The 25792-nt window shown below is 38.1% G+C and overlaps 1 protein-coding gene across 1 annotated transcript; it reads left to right on the forward strand.

The window, feature by feature from the left end:
- The first annotated feature begins 12769 nt into the window (after window positions 1-12769).
- On the forward strand, window positions 12770-25604 carry Hint3 (histidine triad nucleotide binding protein 3). Its single transcript, XM_048354034.1, has 5 exons — window positions 12770-13141; window positions 16970-17087; window positions 17652-17721; window positions 21096-21222; window positions 23233-25604. Exons 1-5 carry the CDS (start codon window positions 12938-12940, stop codon window positions 23263-23265), a joined length of 552 nt encoding a protein of 183 aa, XP_048209991.1. The 5' UTR covers window positions 12770-12937; the 3' UTR covers window positions 23266-25604.
- Window positions 25605-25792: the final 188 nt, after the last annotated feature.

Below are 25792 nucleotides of genomic sequence, written 5' to 3' on the forward strand. Positions count from 1 at the left end.
GACTTCCTCCAACTGTGAGTTCCTCAGCAGAAGACAACTTTAGTTTTGATTCATCTGCCATTATGGACCTTCCCATAGCTTGGCACTTCAGGTTTTAGTGTGCCTCCCTTTCCCACTATTTAGTCAGCAAACTAGAGACATAAGTTCCCTGAGAGTCTTTCATAGTGATTAATATTGATTTGTTACTACATGAATACTGATCTAATCAAAGATCCATGCCTAGACAAGTGCCAGCCCTTGTCTCAGAGAAAAATTTTCCTTGTATAACCATTATACATATTTTGTTCCTATTCTGGATATTCCAGCTCTATAAGGATGTCATATCCACTTCTTACCAGGCACCCATCTACAATGCTTTATAAAGCATGGGAGAGTAAACCAACTTAAACCTGAAAGAAAACTGAGCATCCAGTGATGGAACCATCAGGAATAATAAAAACCGCCAACAGTGTCTAACACAGTGCTGTTTGGTCAACAGTCATCCTTGCCAAGTTAACCAGTTAGTATGGCCACGTGTCACATGTATGCTCAGAGAACCCACCTGCATATACAGAAAGTTTTCACTTTCATTTTTGGAATGAGAACCAATCAAGAGCCATAAGGCAACCTTATTTTTTGTAGCACTGTTTTATTTTACAATAAACAAGGGCCACATGGAAAACTGGCATTGGGAGGATCAAGTTCCAGGCCAGAGCAGAAAGAAAAATCTACAAGACTCATCTCCACAGAGGGAATCTGGGTACGCTGAATGTATGCCTGTTGTCCCTTCAACTACTGGGAGCCTAAAGTAGGTGGACAATGGTTAGAGTTACTTGCAATTTTGTTCTTTTTGGAACGTGTGACTGGCTGTTTTACCTTATGGCACCACAATGTTTTGCAAAAGTAATTGCACCAAAATATCCCACTCTATGATACTGTAAGACTTCTTAGTTTTTGCCTCCCCTTGACTACTGGTGAAGGTTAGCATTTTTAAATATTTTTCTTAGCCATTCATATCTTCTCTTTTGTGAGAAGCTACTTTTTCCTGTCACCTGCCCATCGTTAGATCTGTTATTATTACTATTATTTTTGGCTATGCTTGCGATTGAATTCAGGATCTCATTTGCTAGGTGAGCACACTACCAATTGTGCCATGCCCCCAGTCCTGTCTGTCTGCTTGAAAAAAGTTAGATGATATCCTTGATCTTCTGGCCTTGGCAATAAAAGATACTAGTTAATTTATAAATCCCATTTATAAATTGAAAAGGAGAAATCGCTAGCATGATATCAGACAGTCTCAGGCTCTACAAGGATATTTTCTTGTCTCCCTTAAAGTGATAATACCTAAGGAAAGAAATATGAAATTAGTTTGTCAGTATGTGGTTTTGTGGTTTTGCTTTCAGAATGGACACGTATTTTTATTTGTTTATTTGATTATGTGACTTTTTTTTTTGCCAGCCCTGGGGCTTGAACTCAGGGCCTGAGCACTGTCCCTTCCTTCTTTTGGCTCAAGCTAGTACTCTACCACTTGAGCCACAGCACCACTTCTGGCTTTTTCTGTTTATGTGGTGCTGAAGAATCGAACCCAGGGCTTCAAGCATGCTAGGCAAGCACTCTACCACTAAGCCACATTCCCAGCCATTACTTATTTTTAAAAAGTAGCATTAGGCTGGATACTGGTGGCCCATGAATGTAATCCTAGCTACTTGGAAGGGTGAGATATGATAATCTTGGTTTGGGGCCATTTTAGGCAGATAAAGAGAATCTTATCTCTGACTAGTCAGCAAAAAGCCAAAAGTAGAGCTATGGCTCAAGCGGTAGTACACCAGCCATGAATAGAAAAGCTAAGCAAATGAGGCTGAGTAAAAGCCCCATTACCAGCATCATGGGGCTGTGAATGTGGCTTAGCATACATGAAGCCCTGGGTTTGATAACTCAGTGCCACATAAACAGAAAAAGCCAGAAATAGCATTGTGGCTCAAATGGTAGTATGCTAGTCTTGAACAAAAGAAGCTCAAGAATAGTGCCCAGGCCCTGAGTTCAAGCCCCAGGACTGGCAAAACATCAACAACAAAACCACCATCATAACCATCATGTAGATCAATTGGAATATTTTCTGAGCACTTAGGTGCTGTGTGATATTCTAAGCTCATTGCATGTATCACCAGTCTTCATATTAACTTATGATAATCTCTAGACAGATAGGACAATCATTTTCTAATGGGGTGGAAGCACTCCAAAATGATTTCTTTCTTAAAGCTTCAAATGGAGCTGAGTTGACTCCCTTTTCCACAGTGTTAACCCACAAGCGTAACCACAGGAAAAAGCAAGTTGGTCGGGGAGTTCCCAGAAGCAATTCAGGGAATTGGTAGCTTTGGGGGTGTGCTGGATAGGGGAAAAAATGACAATGGGGTAACTGAAAATCTTGAAAGATAAAGATCAGAAGTTACTAGGAAATTGTGTAGAAATGTAGTGGTGAAATCCTGCCTCTCCATAACTAATGCTCATGTAAGCTAATAAAGAGAAAACTGAATTTAAAAGTTACTAGGAAATCAAAGAGTATAAACGTGCCAGGACAGGTACAGTATAAAAGGTCATTGAAATTCAGGTTTACAGAGAATCTTGGTGACTTAACATAACATTAGGATTTTGCCAAATCAGTGAGTTGTATCAGAAAAGCATGTAGGCAAAGGACATTGGAACTCAGGTTTTTGAGACACTGTGAGTCCTGGGCACAGGACTTGTGTGAGATGGTGACAATAGTCAGGTGCTGAAGCTGTATGAGTCCAGAGAGTGATCTAAAAGTCAGCACATGTTGGAATTGTGCTTCATGCTATAGAATGATGCTCCAAAAATAAGCAGGGCATTGGGATTTGTATATGTGGGAATGAAATCACCTGGAACTGGCATAGAGAAGCTGGGAAAATACCAACATTGCTTCAAGTCTCTCTCAGTATGTTGAGATATGGGGAGAACAAGAAGTTTTGCTTGCCAAGCTTCAACAGATAGTGATGTTCTTGGAGAAAAGGCAAATTGCAGGTGAAGAAAGAAGGAAAATGTATTATTCTGTGAGGAAGAGGAAGAGGAGAAGGAGTAGAAGAGGAGAAGGAAGGGGGAGGAAGAAGTGGGTACTGATGGGATTATTTACAATGAAAATGTGGTTTTACGGTGGAAAGAGTTCCAAAGGAGGTTAGTAGAAAAAATTTTGAGAAACAAAAATCAAAGGGAAGTTTAGACTTGAGTTAGACATGTTCACTAACCACTAAGCAAGCTAGGCACCTTTAGGGGTAAAACGTCCATGTTAACACACCTTCAAATCATGTTCTTCCATTTCCTTTCACCTTAAATTTTACCATGAGAGTTGAACATGGTCAAAGGTGGTCCTCTCTGTCATTTTAACTTTACAAACATGCTCTATGACTTTGAATAAGGATGCACAAAATAGTAGTAGTAGTGGATCACCCTCTTTTCTTATTGAACTTATGCTCATAAACTGGGGTTGTCCAGGAATTTCCCCATCTCAGAATCTGTAATCTGCTCAAAGACCTCATGTGCTCCCCTTAACTACCTTTGGTAACAGACCTCTCTCAATTCTTATTTCTTAACCATGATTTTTTTCCACTCATGAAGATATAGACTCATTGCATTACTTTGAACCCACTATATTACTTTGAAGGTGACCAGTAGGAACCAAGATGAATAGTGTGCTACTGGCCTTGAGAGTATGAGAAAGTATATGCCAATGTAAATTTGACAAGACAATTGGCACTAACTTCAAGATGTTGGAGGTTTGCTAACTTAACTAACAGTAGCTGTTTACTGTTATTTTGGAGATACGGAAAGAAACTCTTGGTTAATCTCTGTGAGCAGGCAGGCAGACTCCTCTGTCACCTGAATTATCCAAACCAAGCTGATTTATCCTGTGTCATACTTTTCTGCTTCTAAATCAGGAGTAACAATATCCTCCAAATTTTTATGAAAACCAAAGTATTGTATGCATATGAAAATCCTTTAGAAAACTATAAAATGACAGAAAAGTAAGTTGGAATTATTATAGTATTAGTCCCACCAAACCTTGATTATACTGAACTCTTTATTGACCCTATAAAGTTCAAGTACACCCTTGTTCCTCATTTAAAAAAAAAGGAACTTTCAATGCTTATTTTCAATGCTTACTTGAGGTCATTCCTTTAAATTAAAAGCAATATGAAAAAAGCAGAAGTACTTGCATTATAATCTAGAGACAAGTAAGTAAAACAGTTTATCAGGGAGAAAGTAAAAAATGGGGAAGCAGTTATAAGAAGGGATATTTTGTTATTCTCTCCATTACTAATGCTTTACATAGCATCCACTTAAGGACATCAGGTCAAAACTTTCCTGTTGGGACTTGAGGCTACCTGCCAATATTTACTGAAAGAGAACTCTGAATAAAGTAGCTTTGTAATCAAAAATTGGAAACTTCTCTTTTTTTCTGCACATAAGCATTCTTTGGTTCCCTCCCTTTGCCAAAACATTTTACACTCACCCCTACAGATAAGAGCCAATGTATGCATAGTGCTTACCACCAAGCAATAGAGCTGGCTTAAATAGTTCCTTCCTTATTGTAATTCTTATTCAAGGAGCAATGTTTTCATGCTTATTTTACTTCCACCTTTGGAAAAAAAAAATCTCATATTCCTCAGACTATGGTGAAACAGCAGAAAGTTTACTAAGTATAAGCCAAAGTAGGCCTCTGTATCAGTGTTTATGTCATTCCTACTTCAAATGTGGAAGAAGGACTAGGTGTTGGTGGCTCATGCCAGTGATGCTAACTATTCAGGAGGCTGAACTCTGAGGATTCTAGTTTGAAGCCTTCCTGGGAACAGTCTAAGATACTCATATCTCTAAGTAACCAGAAAAAAAAACCATAAGTAGAAGTTTGGTTCAAATGGTAAAGTGACAGCTTTGAGAGAAAAAGCTTAGAGAAAATGTGTAGAGAAGACCAAAGACTGGAGCAGTCCAACACTTAGTAGTTTAGAAGGAAAACACTAATACAAAATGGAGAAATATCTTAGGAAGAAAAAGAAAATCAAAAGGATACCATGATTTGGAAACAACCAATCAAGTTGTTTCAAGGAGACAGGAAATAATAAAAAGTGTCAACTGCTGATTGGTCAATAAAGAAGGGACTGAGAATTGGTCATTGAATTTGGCAATGTGCTCCTTTGTCATCTCCAAGAGCAGTTTTTTTTTTTAAATCACTTCTCTATTGTTAAAGTTATGTACAGAGGTGTTACAGCTTCATACTTAAGGCAGCATGTACATTTCTTACCCAACTTGTTACCTCCTCCCTCATTCCCCCCACCCCCCGCCTTGCCCCTTCCCCATTTCCCTCCCCCTCCATGAGTTGTGCAGTTGGTTTACACCATATGGTTTTGTAAGTATTGCTGGTGCATTGGTTTGTCTTTTTATCCTCTGTCTTTCAAGTTTGATATTCCCTTTCCCGTCTCTAGTTCTAAGACACGTATATACAATATCCAGGGTACTAAAATCAGTTACCGTGACATCAGGGGTAAAACCACAGGAAAGAAAAAGGGCATAATTTCACATGGTATGTTGAAAATAACAGCAACAATGATAAACCACTTGTTTCCATAACTTGGAGTTCATTTCACTTAGCATCATCTGTTCATATGTGGGTAGCTATTGAGCTATTGTGATCTGCTAGGATTATCTTATACATGTAATAATTATTCCCAATGTGAGAGACCATAGAGTGTGTTTCTTTGGGTCCAAGAGCAGTTTTGATGCAGTGAAAGTTTGAAAGAAGAGTGGATTGTGCTGGTAGCTCACACCTGTATTCCTAGCTAATGAAGAGGATGAAATCTGAGAACCATAGTTCAAATACAGCCTGTGCAGGAAAGTCCATGAGACTCGTATCTCCAACTAACGACCAGAGAAGTGAAAGTGGTGCTGTGGCTCAAAGTGATACAATGCTACCCTTGAGAAAAAGAGCCCAGTGACAGTGCCTAGGACAGGATTTCAAAGGGGAGGGGGAGGGGGAGGGGGAGGGGAGGGGGAGGGGGAGGAGGAGGGGGAGGGGGAGGGGGAGGGGAGGGGTAGGAGGAGGGGGAGGGGGAGGAAAAGGAGGAGGAGGAGGAGGAGGAGGAGGAGGAGACCTTTGTTACAGGAGATTTTATGCAAAGAGAAATACTATAGGTTGGAGAAGGAAGAGCAGAAAAAGCTTTTCTTTTTTTTTTTTTTTAAGGAAAAGGAAATGATAGCATGTTTGCAGGTAGATAGTAATGATTGAGTAAAGGGTAAAGGGAGTGAGATGTGTCATACCAAGATTCTGCAGTGGTGTTCTTGAGTGGGCAGGAAAGGGCAGGATTTAGCATGCAAGTGGAGGAATTAGCTTTGATGTGAACACAGACTGTTTGTATTTGAAAACAGTCAGGAAAGCCAAGCATGAGTCATCATTTCAGAAAGTTGTTCTCTTCTGTTTTCTTCAATTTTCTTATTATGTCTTTTATCCTTATTCATTTCAGCTACACAGAGTGTCAAGACTCCCAAGCTGTCGTTCCTTTCCAACTCTCTCATAGAGCTCTGAACTTCCCATAACCCGTCTTTCCCAATCCTCACTCCTCAACTCTTCCAAGATGTCATCAGGAATGTATCATTTTAATTCTGCATATGAGTTATTATTACCTGGACTCTGTCAGTACTGAGTGCTAGTGTGTAAAAGAATCTGTCATTTTTTTTTTTTTTTTTTTTTGGCCAGTCCTGGGCCTTGGACTCAGGGCTTGAGCACTGTCCCTGGCTTCTTTTTGCTCAAGGCTAGCACTCTGCCACTTGAGCCACAGCGCCACTTCTGGCCATTTTCTGTATATGTGGTGCTGGGGAATCGAACCCAGGGCCTCATGTATATGAGGCAGGCACTCTTGCCACTAGGCCATATCCCCAGCCCCAGAATCTGTCATTTTGATAGTGAAAAAAGTCATATCATTGTTACGTGATTTCTCATAAAGTTGAAAACATTTCTCATGTATTTGTTGACTAAATTTTCTTCGGATAGATTTACTTTCATGTGAGTTGCTTAGTTTTCTTCTCTCCTTTTTTTGTTCCTGTTGTTTATATTTAAGATGTGATCTTGCTATGCAGCCTAAATTTACCATCTGCCTGCCTTTGCCTTCCCAGGCCAGAATAACAGACAGGCCCCACTCAAGCTGGCTCAATTGCTTAGTTTTTGTTGCTGTTTTGTTGTAAATCTGGGGTTTTCAATGTGTTCTACTTACTTTATAGAAACTCTTCTTATATTAGGGTTAGTAATCCTATATCTCATGCATGCTGAAAATACTTTAACAAAATGGTCATTTGACTTTCAATGTGACTTTTGGTATATACAGTTTTTTCAATGTTATTTTATATAAATTGAGCATTTATTTTATGTTATAGAGTCTATTTTGAATGCTTAGAAATCATTGAGGTTCTTTCTCAGAGAAGATCCTTTAAAAGGCTCTTGAGAAATAATTGGTGTTAATTGGGCTGGGTCCTGCCCCAAGGTAGCCTCTTCAGTTTTTGGCAGTTTGCTGAGAACAGTTCTACTCAGGAGATTGATATTAGCTGATCACGAAAGTAGACTAAATAACAAAACTATTCATTTGGCTCCAAGGAGAGAAATGAGAATCTATAAAAAGAAAATTTAAAGATGACAATCTGAGCAGTGATGCCATTGATAAAATTTCCATTTTCTAAATGTGTATAAGTCACAAATCCACTCATCTAAAAAAATTAGTATTTTTCTGTTTCCTACGGTGTGCCAGATGCTAAGTTGAACGTTATAGTACAAAAGGTAGTATCCTATCTGCAGGAAATATTCATCTCAGCAGGAACACATACAAGGAACATCTAAGAAAAGTCTGTCACAGGTATACAAATGCAAAATGTTTATGATAATAGAATAATTTAACAGTGCATGGATATCTTAAAACATTAGAAAATAAATATCGTAAACTAAGCAAATACATGATATTGTAAAATCTGATAAATAGGGAGTCAGAAAATTGGTGGCGAAAAAAGATGGCAAATTAATGCAAAGTGATATATGGGGATCTAGCTCCAGTTTTATGCATGTGGGTTTCCAGTTTTGCCAGCACTGTTTGTTGAAGAGGCTATTTTCCAGCCTACGTTTTGTGCTCTCTTATTGAATATTAGATGGCTATGTGTCTGTGAGTTCCTTTTTGGGTCTTCTATTTTGTTCCATTGGTCCTCAGGCCTATTTTTGTGCCACTAACAAATTGTTTATTATGGCCTTGTATTACAGCCTGAAGTTTGGTATTATTACTCCTCCAACACTGTTCTACCTGCTAAGGATTGCTTTTTCTATTCTGAGTCTTTTGTTATGCCATACGAATTCTCTGATTGTTTTCTCTATCTCATTGAAGAATGTTGTTGGGATTTTGATAGGTATTGCATTGAATTTATAAATTGCTTTGGGCAGTACTGCCATTTTTATGATGCTAATTCTTTCAATCCAGGTTCAGGGAAGGCCTTTCCATTTCCTCAAATCTTGTCCAATTTCCTTTCTCAATATTTTAAAGTTTTTGCTGTAAGTGTGCTTTACATCTCACATCTTTGGCTAAGATAATTCTTAGGGTTTTTGTTTTGTTTTGGCTATTGTAAATGGCCGCGCTGGGGGTGGGGGGCGGTTTCCTGATTTCTGTCTCAATCAATTAAAAATGGACCAAAGACTTCAGTATAAGACTGGAAGCCACAAATTGATTGCAGGAAGGGTAAGGGGAAACACTAGGGCTCCCAAGCACAGGTAGAAATGTTATAAGTAATAATTCAGACACAGAAAAAACTCAAAGAAAAACTTGATAAATTGGATTGCATCAAACCTAAAAGTTTCTACATTCAACAAGTTAAAGAGAAAGCCTTCAGAATGGGAGAAGATATTTACCAGCTATCCATCAGACACTCTGGAAAAGTTCCTAAAAAAAAAACTAAACATAGAGCTACCCTATAACCCAGGAATTCCACCCATGGGCATTTATCAAACAAATACAAACAAGCTCAATCATGATCTTTGCAGCACTATTCATCTTTCCCAGTGCCCTCCACTGGCCCTCCAGTCCCAGTCTTTGTGTTTCTCATCCTTTCACTTGAGTATTCTCTCCTACTTGAAACTTTCTGCTTTGCCTCCAGAATATCATCATCTTCTAGTTCTCTCTTCATCATTACAGGACACGCATCATCAAACTACCCAAGGGTGGTTATCTTATAAAGAAAAGATATTTCTTAGAGGATGGCACCAGCATCTACTCAGCTCTGAAGAGGGCCTCAGAGCATATAGCATTATAATGTGAGGAACATGTGTAAGAGTGATGATCACATAGGATGGAGGAAGTAAGAATGGTGCAGTGGATAGGCTTGCTCTTTTTATAGTAAATCAGTCACTTGGGAACTAATTGGGACCCTCTCTGTGAGGGATGTTCCCCAGTGATTCCATTACTTACCATTATACCTCATTTCTTAAAGATTCTGCCACCTTTCAACACTGTCACATTAAGGGCCAATCTTCTACCACATGAATCTGTGAAAGACACATTCAAACCACAACCAAACCATTGCAAAGCCTTCGTTAACACTTGGTTTCACTGTGCTTTCATTTCCCTCTGTACAGGCCCTTGCTATATAGGAGCTGCTTGATCAGTACCTATCATCAGATGAAGTACATAAAGACACAACCATAGTTGATTTTCAATGGACAAAAATGTGGCCAAAATAAACTTTTTTTTTTACTTTAAGGAATTAAAATTTTTGGTATTATCTCAGATGAAAATGTCAAGAGCTAAATACTTGAGTTGTCCAACCTCCAGCCCCAAACCTACAAGACCAACAGTACCTTGCATCTAGTGAATGGCAGCTTCAACTTTCCTTTTCAAACCAAGAACTTTGGAGTTGTCCTTCAGTACTCTCTGAATCTCATATTCTATGAATAGGCACTCATCATACACTGATGAACAAGGCAGGCACAAAAGATAATAATGAAGATTATATTCAATGGATGAAGCAGAAATTAAATATGTAGTATTTAATATATATTGTATATTATTATATATTAGCTGTTAGATCTAACTATGTAGAAGAGAATGTATGTGTGTCACTCAGCTATTTGTCACTGTAACAAAATGCCTGAGAGAACAACTTCACAGGAGATGTTTATTTGGTGTCATGATTGGAGAAATTTTAGTCCAAGGTCAATCGCTGCATTTATTATAGGCCAGTGGCAAAGCAGAAAGATTTGGCTGAGGAAACTGCTTACCTCATGGTACCTTGAAAGCAGAGAATGAAAGAATAAAATGGAGATAAAATATACCCTTTAAAAGTCATCCCTCCAGTGAACTACTTACTTCCTTGAGCCAGGCTCTACCTCCTAATGGCCCATTCAGCTATGAACTCCTCAGTGAATTAATCCACTGATACAAAAAATAATAAAGACAAACCAGAAATTAACAAACACAAAGGATTAATTTTGCGTGAAGTTAGTGTCCTCATGGTCCAATTATCTCTCAAAAGCATCACAAGCAAGGAGGAAAAAAAGCAAGGTAAAGGGGGAGAGGATACTAGGGATTAAATTAAGGGGATAGGTTTGCCATGTTCACCAGAATTGACTTCCTTGTGCAAAAAAATTTCAGTATAGCATTGAGCACTGTAGAATTTTTGCAAATAATGACTGCCCAAACCCTGCAGTCAGAGAAACCAAACTCTTCTACCAAAGTGTGCTGACATGTCTCCAAGGTGATTCTAGCAACTGTCCCCCACGTCTGCAAATGCTAATTTAGTGTCTAATGATACTAGGACCTACTGTTTGTTCTAGCCATCCCCTGAAAACAGGCCCTTCTTAGATTATTTGTGTAAAAGGGTTTCTGATTTTGAATCTGTATTTACTGTAACTCTGAAGTATTTTCTCAGGAACTTACAAATCATACTTTTGAACTATAATCATTAGGAGGATAGGGCCTCATCCCCAACTCAGTGAAAAGGAAGAGCCTTACTTTGCCTACCGGTGACCAGTAGATACAGCCTAGTTCCATTTTTACTGAGCAATTCAGTGTAATGTTTCAATTCTTTGAGTATCTGAGTCTTCATATCACTACTAATTTTCACCTAGTTACCTTGGCACAAATAGGAATGCAGGAAAGTTCTACCCTTACTTTCAGTAATTACTCAATAAAATCTGTGTGAATAGCCTTAATAGCTACTTGTGTTCATCTTTGAAAATCCTGAAAAATGGTGAGAATATTCTGCAAGACTCAGAGTAAAGTGTCTGAAGCAGAGGCACAGCTAGTGCAGGAGAAAATATTCAGGAGCATGTCTGACCTATACAATAGTGTGAAGTGTGGTTGGAGCAGAAGAAGTGATTGAAATACTGGTAGAAACTGCTGTCAGAAAGCAAATTCTGGGTCTATGACATAGAATGGAGGGACTTACAGGCCCTCTCAGGAACTTTTAACTTTTATTCTTCCATGGGACAGGAAGCCATTAGAGGATGCTGAACAGAACAGTGACATGATCTGGCTTAGAGGCCACTGTGTCATTTGAAACTAGACATAAACAGCAATGGTGTAATTAGAAAATCACTGAAATAATCCATTTGAGGGGTAATGTTGGGAAAAATAGTAAGTAGCAATAACACCAGATTTTGGATACATTTTATTTCTAGTTGTATTGGATATGAGCAGGTAGAGTTTCAATATTTTAATTGCAACCAGTTAGCAGAAGGGAGTGCCCTTAGACTGACATTTTAGCAGGTTTTATTGAGGACAGGAGAGAGCTCAGTTTCAGCCATGTTTGTAACATCAACCATACATATGCATGAGCTGGTTTAGCAGGCAGTTGAATATTCAAGCGTATAGTTTAGAAAAATACTTGATATTGGACTGCATGAGATGACCACTAGTATGAATGTAGCTAAAAAGAGAACTTAGTTACCAAAGCTGTCAACATTCGACAAAGGTTCGGAAGAGGAAGAGGAAGAAGCATAGGAGACAGAGGATGAGCCAAACCAAGCAGGTAGAAATCCAAATCAGTGTTGTCTTCTGGAAATCAAGAAAAGAAAGATTTGCAAAGGAAAGTGACTAACAATTGTCAACTGCAAGGATGAAGGCTATGAAATGGCCAATCGATTTAGCAACGTGTTAGTTGACCAAAACCCTTGATTAAACAGTTCAGGGGACTGTGAATAGTACAGAGAATACTTTTGAAGAATTTCCTTGCAAAGAACAGAGAAATGGGCCAGTGAAGGGGAAAACAATGTTGAAAACTAGCTCTTTGTGTTTGTTGCTAATAATACTTTTTATTTTTAAACATGGCGATACTCTGGTACTTGACTGTTCATGCACGGGGCATCATTATAGTCGTTTTCTAGGTGAAGAGACAAACTCACCACAGGAAGGGAAATAACTTGTTCTAGAGCTTACAAAACAGCTATTTCTCAAGTAGATCTAAAGTTAGCTTATTGAAAAGCAACCTGTGGGGGAAATGATCCGGCACACTCACTGGCAAATAGCTCAGCTCGCGTACACACCACCGCTGGCCCTTTTGAGACGAAGTTTGTTCCTGACCACCGGACACCGTCCAGCCAATCAGTTACCGATCGGCGGTGATGTCATCACGAAGCGCGGACACACGTCCTGCGTCAGTACCAAGTAGCCGCGGAAGGGCAGGCGGTCCTTGGTATGTGTCTTGCTCCCCCCCTGGCGGCAGTGGGGTTCATAGTCCCACGCCCGCCGCAACCGCGACGTCCCCTCTCTTCCGTCACTCGAGGTCGCCAACACGCCCCCTTTTCTGCCTGGCCAACGCCGCCAGGCAAGGGGCGACTCCTCGCGGTGAAACGGAGGAGGTGCGCACGGCGGGCCCCGCGCAGGCCCAGTAGCCCTGGAGAAGCCAGGCCTGGGCGGCTGGGGCTGGTGCCATGGCGGAGAAGCAGGTGAGCCCCGGTGTGGAGTCAATTCCCGGCCCTAAGGAGGTGGCGCCTGCAGCGCCTGCGGCTGCGGCGGCGTCGATAGAGAACTCCGGGGCCGCCGCGAAGTCACCAGGCGTCGGGGACTACGAAGGCAACTGTGTGTTCTGTCGGATTGCCAGGCGGCAGGAACCCACCGAGCTCCTGCACTGCGAGGTGGGCAGCGAGGGCGGGGTGGGGCGGGGCGGGCAAGCCGGTGCCCCGGGAGTTGTTGGCCTTGCTGCTCTGTGTGAGTGTGAGAGTGTGTGTGTGTATGTTTGTTGAGGGGTGTAAGCTGGGTGCCACAGTGTGAACAGGGATTTTCACTTTATGGACAGTCTTTGCTGTCTTTGCTCTTCTAAATGGGGAAGAAAAGGTAAAGGTTAGAGCCAAATACTCCTGCCACTTTTAAAGGTATACCAAGGCATAACGAAGCATTTTGTTTTGTTATTTGCGTTCTGTATTTCATTATTTTTTATTTCTTTCTCCTTTAAAGACAGTGATTTTAAATTCCGCACACACTGATTGACAGAAGAAAACTTGGTAGAAAATAGTAGCGATTGTGAAAGCTGATGGGTTAGTTGAGAATACATCTGGAGTGGGTGGAAGAAAGGAGTGGCTAGGAATGTGGCTTAGTGGTAGAGAGCGCATGCATGTAGCTTTGGGTTCTATTCCTCAGCACCACATAAACAGAAAAGGCCGGAAGTGGCGCTGGGGTTCAAGAGGTAGAGTGCTAGCCTTGAGCAAAACGAAGCCAGGGGCAGTGCTCAGGCCCTGAGTCAAAGCCCCAGGACTGGGGGAAATAGAAAAGAAGAAAGAAAAAGAAAAAAGAAGGGAGTGGTTCGAAGTTGAACTATTACTTACCAGCCTCCTGATTTCCGCTGAAGTGTTAGTGGCTGGGATATGTGGAAATTTTCAGAGAGGAAGACAGTCTGGATATTTAAAAATAGATATCTGGTACACACATTGTACTTGTTTTTAAAGAAACCATCTTCAGAGAGAATCACCTCCGTAGGTTGTGTATTTCTGATACATTAAAAAATGAAGTTTCAGGGTGCAGTGGCTCATGCTGTAATCCTAGGTACTTAGGAGGCTGACATCTGAGGATGACAAATGTAGCCAGCCTGGGCAGGAAAGTCCATGAGACTCATCTCCAGTTCCTAAGCAAAAGCTGGACATGGAACTGGTGGCTCGTGGCTCAAGCTTGTAATCCTAGCTACTCAGGAGACTGAGATCAGAGGATCAAGGTTGTAAGCCAGCCTGAGCAGGAAAGCCTCATATCTCCAATTAACCACCAGAAAATAAAAGTGGTACTATGGCTCTAGTGGTAGAGTCCTAGCCTTGAGCTGTAGAGGTAGAGTGAAAGCCTTGAGTGGAAAAGCTAAGTAAGGGACAGCCCCCCCTTCTCCCCCCAAGCCCCAGTACCAGCTGATACAAGCAAAATCAATTTCCTTTGAGCTTGCCCACCAGAAGCTCTCCTAAATCATGGTGCTTACAATAATTTGATTTTGCAATTGCAGAATAAAACTTTCCTCTCTCTTTTTTTTTTTTTTTTGCCAGTTCTATGTCTTGGAGTCAGGGCCTGAGCACTGTCCCTGGCTTCTTTTTGCTCAAGGCTAGCACTCTGTCACCTGAGCCACATCACCCCTTCTGGCCGTTTTCTATATATGCGGTGCTGGGGAATTGAACCCAGGGTTTCATGTAAAGGAGGCAAGCACTGTTGCCACTAGGCCATACTCCCAGCCCCCATTCCTCTCTTTTAATGTTTTATCATATTTTATTTTTTGACACTGCGTCAGTCAACCACTTAAGCTAAGCACCTTTTGTTGTGCTGATTATTTTAGAGGTAGGGTTTCTTTATGTTATGCTTTGTCTGTCCTGGACAACAATCTTATTCCTAGAACTTTCCCCAGGTCTATGGAGATGACAGGTGTGCAACACTGCATGCACCCTTCCCCTGTAGCTGGGAACCATGTGTGTCTCTGTGCCTACCTAACCTACAGTTGAGATGGTATCTTGAGAACTTCTATGCATGGAGTGGTCTTGAACCAGAATCGCCCTGCCTCTACTTCCCAAGTAGCTAGGATTTCAGGAGCTCTCTTGAATCCTCCTTTTCAGTTGCTTATACTTGGTATTTTGTAACAGTGGTGGAAAATAATAGCTTCCAATATCATTTCTAATTGAATATAGGAGGACTCATCAGCAACAATAAACTCAAGATATTTGGCTGAGAGAAAGTGTGCTTTCTGTCACTGAATTTAATTAATTTATTTTTCTAAGCCTGTAAACCATTACATAACTAAGCTGCTTATGCGTTCTACCTGGAACCTAAACAGGAGACACTAAACTTACCACTAATTGCACAACAAGTTTGTCCATATGATGGAATCTACATTCTGTTTTCAAGGACAACCCATGGGTTCTTTCTCTTTTATACTCCTCTAATTAAAATCAGCACAATTGCTCTTTAAAATCATAATTTCATATTTGTTTTGTTATTCATATCTCCACTTTTCTATTTACTGACAATCTCTACAAGCCAGAGTTCATTTTGTGATTTTTTTCTTTTTCCAATTCACAATCATTTGTTACAACCATTTGAAATTTGAATAGGAATGAAAAAAAGGAAATTTTAAATTATGAAATCAGGGGAATGAAACAGGACTCCAGAGGTTAATTTGTCCAGTTCCTAACTTTTAGGTAATAGCAGTTAACGAGACTCAAGAACCCCACATCAATTCACCAGCACACCAGGGCAGGCCTATGTCTTATTATTTCATACTATTTTTTAAGGGTATAAACTAGTTGCTAATGCCACCCTTTTTCTGGGTGTCATTCACTGACAACCACAAGTACAGCAACATGTACTTGTCTTACTGAATCTGTTCTCCATTATCCAGTGTCCACCTTACCCAGAAACACCAGCCCACACACAATACACACGGTACCTGCTCAGTGCAAGTCCACTGAATGTGACCAGTTTCAAGTAAAGTTATAGCTATTGTCTCTTGCATGCTCAGTATACTTTTACTGAATTTAATTTTCACTTTATATTATTATATAAAATACTGATTAAAGTCATTTAAGGAAGATATTTTTCTCTTGGAAAAGTTGAAACTCCAGTGTTAATAGGATGAAACATTGTCTTTTCCTTTTCTTTTTCCTGTGTGGAATACTATAAACCAGAAAATGGATGCCACATATGTGGATTGGGCTCATAAATTATTGCAGTAAGCTGGCGTCTGTTTAAGCTTTTCAATGTTCCTAATACTATAAAGTGGCAAGTATACATAAAGGATATGTAATTGCTTAAAGAGTATATATATATCTACATATATGTATATATATAGTTGTTTAAAGAGGTAATATTGTATAGGTATATGGTAAATTAAGTAGGGATGCTAGAGTTAAGGGAAAAAAAGAATTTATTAATTTGTTGTGAAACTATTGCAAGGCCTTTAAAAGTACATGCCAGGAGTGAAATGATCTATGAATAGGGGTTGGAAAATGTAACATGAGATGTAAAGCTTATTGGTAATGATGTTCTAATGAACTTTATTCTCAATTACTTTTGAAATAGACCTTATATAAAAGATGCTTTCTGGGCTGGGAATATAGCCTAGTGGCAAGAGTGCTTGCCTCCTATACATGAAGCCCTGGGTTCGATTCCTCAGCGCCAAATATATAGAGAATGGCCAGAAGTGGCACTGTGCCTCAAGTGGCAGAGTGCTAGACTTGAGCAAAAAGAAGCCAGGGACAGTGCTCAGGCCTTGAGTCCCAGGACTGGCAAAAAGAAAAAAAAAAAGAAGCTTTCTGTTCTTTGGAAGAAATGAGCTCCAAATACAGAATCTAAGGATTGTTTGTGAAATCAGTATATAGTCAATAGGTGTGCAATAGGGGCTGTAACTTAGAAATCATTACCCATTCAAAGACCTCTGATATTTTTTAGGACAATGTTACAAAATCATAACTTTTTAAAATTTACTGACATCTTTTTCTCTTTAGAATGAAGATCTAGTTTGCTTCAAAGATATCAAACCAGCAACAACCCATCATTATCTTGTGGTGCCAAAAAAGCATATTGGAAGTTGTAAAGATCTAAACAGAGATCAAATAGAACTGGGTAAGATGATGGCATTATATTTTATTACTAAGCCATCTTGAATTGGCATCAACAGTGGCAGTGATGATTAAAAGGAAAATATCTGGTGGATTGTTTTTACAAACTTTTCATTAGAAAAATTACAAGATATATATAAGAATAAAGAAAATAATATGTTTATTAACCTCTTGTATCTAACTAAAATTTTATATTATTGGACCAGCCTCCCCTCTTGGCTGTTATTAATCTTACTGTAGTGAACATACTGTCTTCCTTCTTAATTCAAATAATTTTTGCTGAGATAGTCTTCTTTGATTAGAATCAATGAGATCAGATGTCCTAAATAGCCACTTGACAAATCTTCTGAAGAGCTATCCAAAATGGCCTGTATGTGTAGCATCTTGTGATGTTGCTCAGTTTTATTCTTCATTTGTTGACTAGCAGACTTTCTAGTAACCTTAAGTTTCTGAATAAGCCTTTAAATATTTATCCATTTGACATGACTTTTGATCCTAAAAACCACAATAGCAACTTAGTGACCCTATTTTCTCCCACAATGTAATGTATTTTTTTCCTGTTTTATAGTTGAGAGCATGGTAGCAGTTGGAAAAACCATTCTTGAAAGGAATAATTTCACTGACTTTACAGATGTGAGGTATGTGTATGCTCTGGAAAGAAAATAGTGTTACACGTTATTGATTTTTGAAATGTTAATTTACATTGACAAGGGAAGCAGTGTAAGCAGAGTTTGTAATTTTTCCTGAACGTAAGAGTATAGTTCATTGATAGTATAACTTCATACAACTTCCAAAAATTGCCACTTGTAATTTTGATGGGCAAGTTGTGTGTGTGCATACACGTGTGTGTACACTTGCGCACACACATGCAATCAGTAAAATAGCTATTAATATTTTTTGTTCTATAAATTTAACCATATAAATTGTGTGTGATGTGAATTTTTAAAACCTTTTAAAAATGTTTTATCAAATAAACTACTCAAAAAATATGGAGCCAACCCAGATGCCCCTCAGTAGATGAATGGATCAGGAAAATGTGGTACATATACACAATGGAATTTTATGCCTCTATCAGAAAGAATGACATTGCCCCATTCATAAGGAAATGGAAGGACTTGGGAGAAATTATACTAAGTGAAGTGAGCCAGACCCAAAGAACCATGGATTCTATGGTCTCCCTCATAGGGAATAATTAGCACAGGTATGGGCTAGTCATAACAGAGGATCACAAGAGCCTAATAGCTATGCCCCTATGAATGCATAAGATAATGCTAAGTGAAATGAACTCCATGTCATGGAAATGAGTGATATATCACTGTTGTAATTACTTTCAACATGTCATGTGAAACCATAGTTTCTATTGTTGATCATCCTCTTGTATCCCCTTCTTGTGGTTGTACCTACACTATCACTGTATCTTATCTGAGTACATTGGAAACTGTATATACTGGTATTAGAATTAGGAAAGTGAAAGTGAAAACCAAAATTGAGAGACACAGGATAAAAAGACAAATGACTACAAAAGCAATGCTTGCAAAACTGTTTGGTGTAAACCAACTGAACAACTCATGGGGGGAGAGGAAAAGGGGGAGGAGAGAGAGGGGGAATGAGGGAGGAGGTAACAAACAGTACAGAAATGTATCCAATGCCTAACATATGAAACTGTAACCTCTCTGTACATCACTTTGACATTAAATAAGAAAAACAAACAAACAGAAAACCCCAAAACAAATAAACTACTCAAAAAAGCCAGACCTGGTTGTGTGGCTCAAGGGGCAGAGCACTTGCCTTGAGCAAAAAATGCTCAGGGACAGGGCCCAGGCCCAGAGTTCAAGCCCTAGGACCAGCAAAAAAAAAAAAAAAAAATATATATATATATATATGTACTTACATATATATGTATACACACATACACACGTATCAGACTTCTAGCATGAAATTGACTTGAGTTCATTACCTGCTAACCTGTTGACTATAGCATTTAATGAACTTTGAGATAAACATATGTTTATCTCAACATTGTCAATTAAGTGTTTAATATAAATACTTCTCTTTAAAAATATTATTAAGCCGGGTGCCAGTGGCTCATGCTTATAATCTTAGCTACTTAGGAGGATGAGATCTGAGGTTCATGGTTCAAAGCTAACTCAGGCAGAAAAGTCCTCTTGAGACTCTTATCTCCAATTAACCACCCGAAAACTGGAAGTGGCACAGTGGTAGATGCTAGCCCTGATAAAAAAGAGCTCAGGGGCACACATAGACCTTGAATTCAAGCTCCATGATTGACAAAATAGAAATTAAAAATATATAAAAATGAAGATTATTAACAGATGGGCTCTGGTAGCTCATGCCTGTAATCCTAGGTACTTAGGAAGCAGAGATGTGAGGATCACAGCTCAAAGCCACACTGGGCAGGAAAGTCTGAGTTTCTTATCTCCAATCAACTTACCAAAAAGTTTGGAAGAGCTGTGGATCAAGTGGTAGAACACTCTCTAGCCTTTAGCAAAATAGCTTCGGGACCACACCTAGGCCTTGAGTTCAAATTACAGAACTGGCACACTCATATACACCTACACATGTCATCTGTGTGCTGTACTAGGCACTGTGTTCACATATTTGTAGTTTTTCATTGGTAGTGTGAATTTAATAAAACTTCTTGCTGTCACATCTTCCAAAAATCTCTATTATATATTACTTAAATGATTTTTGGCAAATTATTTTGCCTCTCCAAGGTAATACTTGCTCTGCCTACCTGTTATTTCAAGTGAGCTTATGTGTATGAAAATCTTCTGAAAACTGTTAGGCATTATTCAAATTTCATAATGACAAGGAACATGGTAGTTTGGACCTTTTGACTTGAAGTACAACAATTGTTTCTAGTCATGGAGTGTTTATTGGAACTCACATTGGAAAAGACATCAGGAGCCCTTAGTTTCCCTCCTAGCTCTGTCACTTTTTAATTGGAATCAGTGCCCTAAACTTTATTGGACTGGATATTGCTACTGCCTGAGAACTCTTAGACTCAGTGGTCCTCCTCAGTCAGTGTCCCCTGATTCCCCCAGCAGTAGCTGGGACTTTAGATGTGAACATCTCTACACCAAATTCTTAAACATTTTATCTTTGCTTTCCTATCTTTAAAATGAGTGAACCATTGAGTTTCTTCTAACTTCCAAATCACTTGCTTCTATTTCATATGATTCTTGTTTTATAATTTGTTCTACTAGGTAATAGTAGGGGCTTTATAGTATGTGCTTCATATCTGAATCTTCCTTGTTAGGCCCAGGGAATTGCTATGCCTTCTTCCCACAGTCGCAGCCTCTTCTAGTTTAAACAGGCAAATATTTCTAGGTTTTAATGCAAATGCTTGTAGGCTTTATTGTTACAGATATGTCTTGATCCTTTCATCATAAATAGACTTGCAGAACTTTGTAAACTGATTTGTAAGAGGATATGTCAAGTTTCACATGTTTATTGTTTTTCTATTAAAAGTGTTTTATAAAGTATAAGTGGCTTACAAAGAAATTATAAATATTACTACCTAACTTACTTCAGTAGTAAAGAAATTTATGCTATGATAGAAAGTTTTTTTCTAATGGTGAGCTGATTGATTTTCATTACAGAATGATTGAACACTTCATTAAAGATGAAAGTGTGCCATCTACTGGCTATGCCTTGAAATAAAGGAGCATGTCTTTGTACAATTAAAGCTTAATATGTTAAAGACTGAAGTGACTACAAAATAATGCCAAATCAGAATTCATAAAAGTTATATTGAAGCATAATATGGTATTAAGATCTTCTAGATAGTGAGTTTATATTACTGGAAATTTTAACATGAAAAGAATAACTGTAATACTCTGAAAAATGTAAAATAAAAATAATAAAAGATCTATGAGCAATAATCTGTCTACCTGAGGTAATCTGTTTTCGATATCATTAATAATTATGTGATATAATCTGAAAAGTACTTTTAAACTATTATAAAACTGATTCATCAGTCTTTCTGTTTTAGGATGGGTTTCCATGTACCACCATTCTGCACTATATCTCACCTACATCTTCACATTCTGGCACCAGTCAAGCAATTTGGCTTCTTGTCCAAGTTGATTTATAGACCAAATTCTTATTGGTTTATCACAGTAAGTGTTATTTAAAGTATTTGTGCTTTCTGTTGTAGTTTTTTCATTTGTTGTCAACACTAGGCATTTATGATTCTCACAGGTGTGACCACTTGTTTTAATATACTGCTTTATATACCCACTACATACATATACCTATATAGACCAACACACTGAACTTTTTACCTGTTGTAGGGCTAAAACCCAGGTTTTTATGTATGCTAGACAAATAAGTAACAACTGAGCTATATCCTCAGACAATATTTTATGTTTTTGTTTTGTTTAGAGACAGTCTTATATCACCTGCCCTCCCCCCCCCCAAAAAAAAACCCAATGTGAATTTCTTTAAACTTTTATTGATTTCAAAATATATTTTCAGCTGGGCACTGGTGGTTCACACATGTAATCGTAGTTACTCAGGAGGCTGAGAACTGACAATTGCATTTCGAAGCCAGCCCAGGCAGGAAAGTCCATGAGACTCTTATCTCCAATAAACTACTCAAAACAGCCAGAAGTGGCACTGTGGCTCAAGTGGTAGAGCTCTACTCATGAATACAGAGAGTCTCAGGGATGTCCCTGAGTTCAAGCCTCAAGAGTGGCAAAAAAAAAAAAAAAAAAAAAAAGATCTGCTAATGGGTCATTCTTACTATCTAAACTCTTAAATCTGGTACATTGCTAGTAATATATGAGACTGAAAACATAAAGATACAGCCTTGAAATTTATTTTAAAATCTCTTCATGTTCCAGCTTAAAAGGCTTTCTGAAATGATGTAACTCAAAGACATTAATTAATTAAAAATATATTTTGTTATAGAGGTTTTGGTTCTCTGCAAAATTGAATACAAAGTACACAGATTATCTGTATCCCTGGCTGCATATATGCATACTTTTCTCCATTGTAACATCCTCACCACAGTGGGCTATTTACAGTCATTCTCACCTAAAGTTCATTGTATAGTTTAGAATTCGCTCTTGGTGTTACATATTCTGCAGGTTTGACATATATAATGATGTGTATCTACCACTGTGGTGTCCGAAATAGCTTTATTGCTCTAAAAGTTCTCTGTGCTCTGCCTATTCATCTCATCCTCTTCTCTTAGGCTCTGTAGCCAGTAATTGTATTCATGTTTCCATAGTTTATACCCCTTTCGGAATGTTTTAGTAGTTGGGATCATATAGTAATGGCCTTTTCACATTGGCTTCTTTCATTTAGTAATGTGTGTTTGTTTCCTGATAGCTAGTTTGCTTTTTAAAACATTACTATTATGATTATTTCCTTTGTTGTATTGAAATTTCTTAGTATGTAATTAGCTTACAGTCTATTAATATTTAATGCAGAGTATCTTTACTGTAGTTTATGAAACTTCGGGTTTTTTCATTTTCTCTAAAGTGATACTGAGGGTTGTTATACTCAAGGCCTTGTACTTCATATGCAGGTGCTCTCCCACTTGATCCACATTCCTAGCCCTTTTTGCTTGTAGTAATTTTTGGAATAGTGCCTTGTGTTTATGCCCAGGCTGTTATGGACTACAACATTCCACTATATCCATTTTTTTATTGATTGAGATGGGGGTCTCTTGAACTTATTACCTGGGCGAGCCTTGAACTGCAGAGTCCTACAGTTTTAGCCTCCCAAGTACATAGGATTACAGGTGTGACCCATCATAATTTGCTCTTTAAGGTTATTTTTTTTTTTTTTGGCCAGTCCTGGGCCTTGGACTCAGGGCCTGAGCACTGTCCCTGGCTTCTTCCCGCTCAAGGCTAGCACTCTGCCACTTGAGCCACAGCGCCGCTTCTGGCCGTTTTCTATATATGTGGTGCTGGGGAATCGAACCTAGGGCCTCGTGTATCCGAGGCAGGCACTCTTGCCACTAGGCTATATCCCCAGCCCCTAAGGTTATTTTTTTAATGTACAGAATATGTAGTACCATGTTCTTCTGGATTCCTTATTATAATAGAGATACCAACAAAATGGGTAGAGGCATTGGTATCTAGAATAAAAACATACGTTGGTTTTTTTTTTAATTACAGGCAGATTATTTGATTGAAAAACTAAGAAAATGAAAATATCAACAATGGAAGATTTTCCTAACCTTGGCTTAATATGAGCTAATACTTTGGTCCTTTTGAATTGTAATTTTAATATTTGTTGGTCTATATGAAAGAATATTACTGAGTAGTCTTATTTTTGAACAATCTGTAAAATGGTTATATGAATACTTTGTCACTGATTTTGTTTTGATGGTTATTTTTGTAAGGGTTTATGCATAACGTAGGTAAATCAGAAGAAATTCCATTAATAAAAATAGCTTCCATGCTTCTTAAAAGTTAAATTTCACTTCTCAGTAGTATTGACAGTGATTTATTTATGATGAGGAAGCTAGTAAAGGAAGTACTTCACTGGAATATTTATTACTAAAAAGGTGAAAAAGAAAGTAACTATTTCTTGGTAATCTATAGTTTTCACATACATTTTTAAGATAAATACTTAGGAACAATACTAAGTAAACACTAAATATTATAAACTTATAAATACTAAGTAATAATACTTAGTAATGTCTGACCTTGCTGATGAAGCAGGATGCACTACTTCTTACTTATTTTCAGATGTTTTTCAATTCTTATATCCCAGCATCTTTTTAAATGAATTGGTGCTTTTTAAATGAAAGTGCAGGTAAAGAGAAACATACATACATGCGTATATATATGCCCCCCCACACGTGCGTGCGCTCACACACACACACACACACACTTCCTTCTTAGCCATCAGGATAAGACTCAGTGAATGTGTGAAACCCAGGAGATAACCATATCGTTTGTATACTATATTTTGTCTTTATCCGTACATTTCTGATGAAAGTGTTGTAAGTTAGACACCACAGGATATTAATATAATTAATAATAAAATGTGCAATTGTAGCAATAATGCTGTAATATTACCAGCATCACTGTTGTACTTTAGGGCTATTATTAATGAAATAAAGGTTAGTTGAATACTATGACAGTTTGATAACTGACAGGTGGAATGTGTACTATGTCAATTCAGATTCCAGGTGGGATAGAGTAAGATGGTGAGATTTTATAAGGCTACTCAGAACTGCATGGGATTGAGGATGCATGAATTGTTTATTTTAGGAATTTTAGTTTAATATTTTTAGTTGGCCACAGACTGTGGAAAGGCAAACCACAGAAAGTGAAACCGTAGATAAAGGAGTACTACTATGTCATAATTTCTATTAGAACTTTGCAATATGCAGCAATTTGGCTAACAGAATTCTGAAATGGAATTTTACCTGTAAAAACATAAAGGAAACAAGCATAAAATACTAAACATTATGCTAAATAAATACTAAAAGAGGCAGAAATTCTTGCCTTACAGCATGTTTTCTTTTTGTACCAAACAGAAATAAGAATAAAAAGTGGTTAGATCTGACTTTGATTATGAAATAGCTATGACCTGGAAGTAGTTCTAGACTTAGATAAGAAAATTTATTTTAATAACGTAAAATTAGTATTATCTATTTGTTATTTTATGAAGTATGTATCCCTAGGAATTGTTTTTGGTGCTAATCTACAGTTAAATAGTGAATGTGAATGAAAAGTAGGTACTTAAAGCTAATCCTGCATCATACCAGTGTATAATAGTGCCATGTACACAAGTAGGAATGATCATATAGATGAGTGCTCATTGGAAATAGGTTGAGATTACTAGATTACATTCCTTTTTGGGTATTATACTTTCAAGTAGTGAAATATTTCCTAAAATATTTAGTTATAAGCATACAGAGTCAATATCATCTAGTTTATTCATTATTCATCCAGCAAACATTTTTTGAACATTTAACATGTAGCAGACACTGCCAGGATCAGGAAACAAAGAAGTGAGGGGACAGTGTACTTTCAATTACTACTACTACACAGGTCATACCCCACAAAATCAGTGAGCAGAAATTTGTTAAGTACTAATTTAGTGTGTCAAGTACTGTAATGTTCTGAAAAGGTAGTGGAGGAGCACAACTTCTGTGAGTAGTTGGCAGTAGAGTTGAATATTCAAGACTGAGTGTTAGGCAAGTAGACAGCGGCAATGTAGGCTGAGTGTTACACATGTACCTTCCATATATTCTGGCTCTGCTATTACTTTACAGATGATTTGGATGTCCAAATTTTAGGTTATTTCCCTGAGGTGGAGAGATTTACAAGTAATTGTTATGGCTCTCAAAATTAGATGATAGGTTTTTCAGCACTGCTTTATAAAATAGCTCAGTCAGCACTAAGATAAATGAACCATTGTAATTTTCTATAATTGAGTTAAAATGTGACCAGCTTCAGGGAAAGAATCTCCAGATATGCAATTTTAGAATAATTTACTATGTGAGCATGCAGTGATATAATTGGCAATGCTATGATAATAAAACGGAAGATATTTAATGAATTCTCAAATGCTATATGGACCTTTGAAAATGTGATTAGTTGATTTAATTTAGGTAGATTTATAATCAGTTTTTTCTTGTTGGAAAAACCTTTGTAAACACATTTTTTTCCAAGAGGGTCTTTTCAGGTTACAAACATCTGTGATCAAATTACTGCAATT

Source organism: Perognathus longimembris, chromosome 9 (assembly GCF_023159225.1).
Source record: "Perognathus longimembris pacificus isolate PPM17 chromosome 9, ASM2315922v1, whole genome shotgun sequence".
NCBI classification, from domain to species: Eukaryota; Metazoa; Chordata; class Mammalia; order Rodentia; family Heteromyidae; genus Perognathus; species Perognathus longimembris.